Source organism: Euphorbia lathyris, chromosome 1 (genome assembly GCF_963576675.1).
Source record: "Euphorbia lathyris chromosome 1, ddEupLath1.1, whole genome shotgun sequence".
NCBI classification, from domain to species: Eukaryota; Viridiplantae; Streptophyta; class Magnoliopsida; order Malpighiales; family Euphorbiaceae; genus Euphorbia; species Euphorbia lathyris.
In genome coordinates this window covers 129,211,231-129,219,426 of record NC_088910.1, presented here as the reverse complement: position 1 = coordinate 129,219,426, position 8,196 = coordinate 129,211,231, and the positions used below count along the sequence as shown (strand labels likewise).

Below are 8,196 nucleotides of genomic sequence, written 5' to 3'. Positions count from 1 at the left end.
CTCTAACCAAACACCTAAAACTCTCATTTTCAAAATGAAAAGACAAACAAGATGTGAAAACTGAGCAACTAAACACCCTTTATATAGTAAGCAACAAATATATATACACATTAAAACTTCTTTCATGGAATTTTCACTATTAAAACCAAAAATTACATTAACAAAGCAAATAAATATTTACAGAGAAAAATATATAACCAACCTTACAACTAGCAATTTACAAATTGCAGCTCAGTTGACTGGCACTGACTAAATTTATGAGAAAAAAAATTGAGTTCTAACCGTAATTAAACTCCAAATAGTATTATCGCGACAAAATAAAAAAACATAGAAAAAACAAACAGCAAACACTAAAAGAACTTTACATGCTAAAACTCTACAGTTTAGGTCCCCCTACTCCTAAAGAAACCTAGACTATCTGTCAATTTCCGACATGAGTTACGGTAACATAATTTACAGAAACAATCTGTCTGACACAATATCATATATAATTCTGTAGAATATAAAAGTCACATAATAAAATTATGACACGACAAACCCTTTTTGACGATCCTAACTTTTAGTAGTTAGCTCAAAAAAAAAAAAAATCCTTCAAAATCCAAAACAACTAGTAAAAAAAAAGTATTGCCCTATGTTTCAGTTATCAACTGATTCTAAACTTATCCCAGTTCCATCTCCTTCAAAAGGAAGTTTACTTCCAGGACTCATCTTCTTCACATCTTGGCTTGTGCATATGAAAATTCTTTTCACCATGTTACAGAATTCCCTGAAAGCATTGCATAATTAAGTAATAAGCATGACACGGACATATGGATGATAGGCGTGACAATTCATGTAAGTAGATCGTGTTTGTGTTGTGTCAATTATCGAGTTAGTGTCAAACATAGTTGTCAAATCAAGATTCGACTCGTGAATCGAAATCCACATTTTGTGAGTCGTGACTCGTGAATAGGATTGTAAGATTCAGTTCAAATTCATAATATTATAAAAAAATAAAATATTTACCATATTGAACTCAAAATATTATCAAATATTAGTCTATGCAATTGTAATGTCAGAAAACAAATCATATCAATCGATCAAGTACTTACAATTCAAATCTAAGGCAATATAAAACTAATTCACAAATCAGACTCTGTATAATTTTAGTGGAAATGGAGAGTTTGAGCTTCTGACTCTATTTTTTGCCTTGTTTTCAACATGATAATGATGGAATCAGGAATATTCACATGCACCTTAATGATCAAATTTGGTCATTCACCGTTAGATCCAAATACCACATGATCATTAGGGTCCATGTGATCAAAACCGATGATGGAATTAAACTAGTTTGAGTTGATAACTTGATAAATAACAATCGGACTAGAGGATAGTGGATTTAGCAGTTAGTGTTGTTGAAGTTTTTGATTAACAGTTACGAAGATCCAACACAAAATAGAGCTTAACCAATTCGTAAGATTCTATTACAATTTAGATTCAACTCGAAATCAAGCTTAATCAAATCGAATCGTATCATTCGAATCGTGAATCGTAAGATTCGAACAATAGTGGTGTCAAATGAGTCAACTCTAACTCAATTCAAAAAAATTTGGTGTCATGATAATCATGTGAATCCAATCGGGTTAATATTTTTGTGTCGCAGATCACATGTAATTTTATTATCTCAATTAATGATGAGGTTAAAAATATATAAGGATATACTAATGCTTCTAAATTTTTATTAACAAAGTCAACTTAACCATACAAAAGTCTGATCAAAAGTCTAACCAAAGTATTCTATGGGAAATATGGTTCTAAACAACTTTAATTCTTGGTCATTCTATTTTGAAATTGTTATCAGTCATTTTGACGTCATTTACTTTCATAATGAACTTTTATGTTAGTAAAGCCAAACTTTAAGAACTTTTATCTCCGGTTTTGAAGTTTAGGGACCATAAACAAAAAGTAAGACCAAAATTGAGGAACCATGGGTGTTATTTACAATAAAGAAATGAAACATCCTAAGGTGCTTGAACTTTACTGTTTTTCCACATTGTGTCCTTGATCATATGCTGAATCCTTTGACAACTCAATTTTGTCAAAGGCTCAAGAGCTCGATATATCGGTTCCTAATTGATCGAGAACTCAATGTACAAAAACAACAATGTTCAGGAGTCTTGGGGTGCTTTGATCCTTTCAATTCAACAAATTACGATGATTAAGATGCAGAGTACTCACGGCCAAGGATCATCACCAACGAGCATCATATCGCCTTCGTCGTCGGTATAGACAATTTCCCATTTATCCCGAACATGAAGCTGTCCCTTAATGTCAAACATCTCCTCCAGATCTTCTAAAAGCTGCTCGTACCCTTTTATCATACTCAAGTCAATTGCACGACCAACAGCAACGCCTTGCATCTTAACCTGTTGCAAATGCGAAAAAACTTCATTTTCAGAATCTTGTTTCAGTGTAAAATCTTTGGAAGGAACTTGTTACATTATTAGAAAGGCCAAGTATATATGATTAAGCTTTTGAATTTCTACGGTTTTTAGGATTAAACCATTAATCATTTGTTTTTCCAGATTAAGTCATTGATTTTTCACGGTTCTAAAATTAAGCGTCTGGTCTTAAGTTCCCGAATTTTCACGATTTTAAGAATTAAGCTCTCGATCTTTAATTTTCATACTCGTTGAGTCCTTCACTGAGGGCTCAATGTGTAAAAATTATAGATCATGCTTACAACTGTAAATGTTTATTTCCCTATTAGAAAATGTTTGTTTCAATACCTTGATTCGACTTCTAGGTGAAGTAGAACTTTGTCTGCTTTGAACATCTTTTGGCGACGCTTGTGACTGTTCCGTTTTCTTTTCTTTCGTCACATCAGATTTTTGGTCGGAATCAGCTGCCGAAAGGGTGCTTAGAATAGGTCCTTCAATGGTGGCACTGGAAGCCTTTTCCATCGGAAGTGAACTAGCAACTGTATTATTCATGAGCTCAATACCAAACAATCTATAACTAGTGGCCGCCTCCGATTTCCTACCTTTCTCGACCAAGTCGACGGCAGGCTCGTTCTTCAATTTCGACAACTGGGGAGTTGAGTAGCCGGAGACAATAGACCAGTTAGAGATACTCTTTGTATCCTCTGTTACATCCGGAAACATGTGGTGAGAAACATTGACATGAGAAGCCGATAGCCAACCCCCCTCAGTCGGAGTTTTCGGGATTGAGTTGGTATGTGTATTCGTATCGGTCAGCTTGTAATGCCATCTGATATTGTAATTCTCGTTCCTTTTTCCTTCAGCAGAACCAGTCATTTGTGTTAAATCGTGAGACTTAGTCAGCTGAGAATGCCACGGGGTCGATGCAGTTGAAGATAAATCTACAGAAAGTAAAAAAACTCATCAGAATGAAGTCAAAACAAATACTCCGTTCGATAATCCAACAAAACATGCAAAATTTGAGATGAAGTATACACATTTTGCTTCACCCGGGTCGTATTCCGAGAGTAGAATTCAAGTTTGTGAATTCGCAATGAGTGTTTTGCTTCACTCCGGACCTCATTAATCACGCGAATTAGAGTTCTGTTCTGCTAAACTTTGGGTATTACACCGGACCTTACTCCTCCGGGGGCTGGATCATGCAAATCAGAGTTATGTTCACTCCAGTTCTTACTACAGACCTTACTCCGGGGGAAGAATATGTGAACCAGAGTTACAAGGCTCTCGTACCAGGTAAAGAAATGTCTAACTTACTCCAAAAGGTAGCTCACAGTGAAGGATTATGTCACATACATACGGAGTCGTATAGCTTTCTAATTAAGCAATGTATGATATCTAACACTAACTCATATGCAAACAAGAAAAAACTATCTTCTTACCAAGAGCGGGAATTTCAATAGCCGTCCGGGGCCTTTTGTTTTTCGCTGCAACTACTTGAGTTATGTTCGACGGTGTTGATGCCACAAACGGTTCTATTTCCCATGGAGAAACCTTGTCAGGCCTTGGAATAGATGCGAGCTCGTCCCATTGAACCTGAAACGAGTTATCGTGTCATAATCGTGTCATGCGATCTATATATTCTATAGGATTATACATGATATAAATGAAACAAAAATGATAAGGTGTCAAACGGGTAGTGACAAGCGGATTATCTTTGTAAAATCATGCTTACTTTCAATTGACGCCACTCCGAATCTTTCCAGTGAGGAGAAAAATCTCCAACCCCAACAATTGTACCTGAAAACCTGATCAATCAACAAACAAACACGATAATCATAAAATTCTTGACTCATTCATCATTGACTGTTAGATGTGAAAAGCCTCGCAAGTCCTTTATCCCACCTCCTCTCCGGCGAATCTTCGCCTTCAAACCGCATCTTGAATCGCATTCCAACTGCGAGCTTGTTATCCATTGCCTCTAAATACTTGTTCAAGCTGATGATGAATTGACTTGTCCTGATAAATCGAACAACAGAATCAGTATGTGATTTCAGCAGATGAATTTTTAACAACTCGATTCGAAGAAAGACGAGAAGTTTAACCTTGGCTTGTAATAGACCACGAAAAGAGTACGAGTTGCCACAGCATGAGATGCTGTTGCTAGCACTCCGAGATGCATGCTCTGACTCGAAATTACAGATGGTGGCATGCTGCTTTGTTGACGCGCAAGCCGTCTCACTCCAACACGCAACTCGCTGCTCTCGTCCCTGAATATGGATTCAAATGATTAAGAACTTCATTCTCTTATCATACACTAGAACATAGATAAAAGACATACCTAAGGAAAACAAATGAGTCTCCAGCAACCAATCTCTTGGAAGTAACAAATGTACTCCACCCCGTTGTAAGCAAGTGCCTCCGAGGCTGCCCTGTTGATTCGATACAGATCGGAAAATCAAGACCGACGACTTTGCAAGTAGAAAACTAAAAGCCTAAAACAAAAAACTACGAGAAATAACCCGCAATAGGGTACTAAAAATCGTATCAGCACAAGGAAAACAAGTCATACAAATACAATCATTTACCTCTGAATATATGCTTGAACCGCCATTCATAGCCATGAAGATCCTTGGCAACGAGTTCCTGCGTTGGTGTTTGCTGGGTCATGTCCTGCAGAAAATGTGAAGAACGTAATTAGTGATCATCTTGAGATCAAAAGGATAAACTGTAATTAGCCTAAAACGAATACAGTACCAGCAGTGGAAGGCATTCGGTAGCATGTTTACGAAGAACAGAGAATCCACCATGAGTGCTTGTATCGGAAGCAGTTAAAACCTTGGAGAATGAATGAACTGGAGGACGTCTAGATGGCTTCAATGGGCATGGATCAGGACTGGTAGGCTCAGTTTGCTACAGTTTTTCAGGCGAAGTTGAAGTCGGATAATCATCAAAGTTCGTCACCGGAATAATACATGTTCAAAGTAGAAAGAAATTTGGTTCTTACATCTGCTTCTGGCAGCAAAGTAATCTGTGCATAAACCTCATCTGTGTCTTGCTCCGCCTACAGAAATAGAGCATATCATGTTAGGAATTAGATCGTATGTGAAACAGAAAATGAGAGATGCTATCACAAGAAGAAAAGACCTGATTACACTTAAAGCTCACACATATCTACCCCAAGAGCACAAGCTTCAAAACTCCCAGGGCAAATAAATCAACAAACACTTACTTATATAATCGTAGGGGTGGCAATTTTTGAAACGATAATACAATCTATAGAGACGACCCAATTGGCACGACATGATTGACACAATTATTATCTTTCCTGCATTTATATCATATATAATGATATGGAACATATAGATATCTAATTAAGAAAACCAAACTAAATAGGATTCTAAACATACATTAACGATCTCCACCTTGTCGAGAATTTTATTGAAGACAACTTCTCTCGGATTTTCTGGAACTTTGTAGAATTAATAACTTTTCCTTTCCGGTGAGAATGGCACATATCTTGTGTTGTCATCAGTAACGGGTCAGGATTCATAGATAGAAGGTACTTCAATACCTATGGGTGTTCAATTGAAATTTTTCGGGTTCCTTTACCCTTAAAAAACTAATGCTCCATACAAATGTCTACAAGAGTTGTCCAGCAACCAGTAGGTGCTCCAGTCCCCGCCTGACCCCACCTGGATCGGTCTGTGGTTGTCGTTGACCTAATTTCTCAATATCAAACTGCATAGACGAAACTATGGCATCTGTCGACCGAATCATCATTCTACCAACATAATCGATACACTAAAACTAGGCTCTGATACCACTTAAAGCTCACACATAGCACAAACTCCAAAACCCTAAGCGCAAATAAATAGAGAAAGTTTTCAATTCTTAATCTAACTAAATAGGATTCTAGATATACATTAACATATCGAAAACAACCTATTAACTCAAACAATAAAGCTTGGTCACTCATCCTATTACCAAAATTTCATTTACATAGCACCTGTTTCGTTCACCTATTTGTATCTATTGTTTACTATTTGCGGGTAGAAGTTAGTTGATTTTCTTCCGAAATAGCTATAAGAATATGTTTCTCAATACTAACCAAACACTTCTATTTTACCGTTTTGACTGAAAAAGTAAAAAGGAGCTACCAAACAGACACACAGATAGATCAATCAAACAAACCCAGAACAACTGAATCAAGCTCTCACAGTTCAATTTTCACACCATCAAACAACAATCTAAGAACACAAAACTAACCGAAAAATTGAGATTAGAGAATTAAGTACCAGCAGCTGAATGCTAATAACACGACAGAGGATCTTGGATTGCAATTTAAACAGAGGAGCTCTTTGATTCAGCCCCTGATTCGTTGATGCCTCCAACTACAATACACCATCCAAAAATAGCAAAAATTTCAAAATCTCACCCGAATTCATAACAAATCCATTAATAGAAACCACACCCAGATTCATATTCTTCAGACCCAATAGACCAATTCCACTTTCCCTAAAAATCTATACATAAACCCTCAAATTTCAACTAAAAAAAAAAATTAAAATCTTGCCTGTTCCATATGCCCTTGAGGGAAATAAAACACTCTTTCACCATCTCGAGGAACATCCACAAGAGGGCCAGCACAAGCCTTCCATAGCTCAGTATACAGATCATATTCACCACAAACTGAAAATCCAGAAACGGAAAATTAAACAGAATTTTCCCGAGAAACAAACAGAAAATAAAAATTCGAAGTCTAGAAAATTGAAAGAGTGGAAGTGATTTACCTTCAGTATTAGTCTGAGTCGGAGAAAACGAACCGCCGCGATTTGCCGCCATCATTTTGTAATCAAAAATTTCGAAATTAGTCACCAACAAAATGGGAAACAAGAACAAAGGTAGAATTTATTTGCGAGGAAGATGAAGCAACATGGATCTTTTTATCCGTCATTATATGCTTTAAATTCAATATTAAATCTCAATAACTTCCAACAATTATTATAAACAAACCGTTAAAAAATTGCAGAAACTGTCACTCACTTGATTAAAGAAAACGCATATATTTAAAAATTGGGGGAAAAAAAGTGTTTTGAAGGTAGATATAAAATGTTTAATTAAAGCAAAATATTAAAAACACAAAAAAAAAAAAAAAAACGGGAAAGTTATTAAAAATTAAAAAAATGTAACTATAAACGGGTAACAGCAAAAATAACAGCACAACTAACGGATTCTGAAAGTAATTGAATAATAATAATAAAATTGAGTTGGAATTTTAATTGATTAATATTCTAATTTGTATAAATATAAAAACAGCACTTGTTGTTTAAAAGTTTGCAAAGAAGAGTTTGTACTTTTTGAGTGTTTTTTTTTTTTTTTTTTTTTTTTTTTTTTTTTGCAGTGAATCGATTTTTCGATCAAACAAAACTTATAATTTAGTTAATTTTCAAAATAGGACTATGTATTTTGGATAATTTTGGAAGTTCGTCTTTTTAATTGCTCTTTTTTTATAAATAGTCGCGATAATAATTTGTTAATGAATGACTGAGGTTGTAAACGGTAAAAAATATTTCTGTTTGCGAACTTTAAAATCATGAGGAATGTTTTTGTATATCGATCAAATAATAAGATTTATTTTTGTATTTTTTTCTTCTTTAAATTTAATGAAAGTGACATGATTAATCCTTTATAGAGTAATAGATCGGTGGACTAATAATTCACTTTTAACAAGCATATTCGTGATATAGCATATGCTATTACACATACAATCATATTC

At 35.3% G+C, this 8,196-nt stretch overlaps 1 protein-coding gene across 1 annotated transcript; it reads right to left on the bottom strand.

The window, feature by feature from the left end:
- Positions 1–471: 471 nt before the first annotated feature.
- Positions 472–7,482, bottom strand: LOC136210985 (auxin response factor 9-like). The gene is made up of 14 exons (XM_066002473.1): positions 7,211–7,482; positions 6,994–7,109; positions 6,716–6,811; positions 5,425–5,481; positions 5,175–5,330; positions 5,006–5,090; positions 4,759–4,849; positions 4,523–4,687; positions 4,323–4,436; positions 4,153–4,225; positions 3,860–4,013; positions 2,769–3,361; positions 2,218–2,405; positions 472–766 (listed from the first exon to the last, which is right to left on the bottom strand). Exons 1-14 carry the CDS (start codon positions 7,263–7,265, stop codon positions 637–639), a joined length of 2,073 nt encoding a protein of 690 aa, XP_065858545.1. The 5' UTR covers positions 7,266–7,482; the 3' UTR covers positions 472–636.
- Between the last annotated feature and the right edge of the window lie 714 nt (positions 7,483–8,196).

Coding starts and splice junctions, on each gene's coding strand:
- LOC136210985 (XM_066002473.1), bottom strand. CDS start 7,265: ATGATGGCGGCAAATCGCGGCGGTTCGTTTTCTCCGACTCAGACTAAT. Junction 7,110..7,210: donor GACTCAGACTAATACTGAAG/GTAAATCACTTC, acceptor CTGGATTTTCAG/TTTGTGGTGAATATGATCTG. Junction 4,226..4,322: donor GAAGATTCGCCGGAGAGGAG/GTGGGATAAAGG, acceptor TTGATTGATCAG/GTTTTCAGGTACAATTGTTG.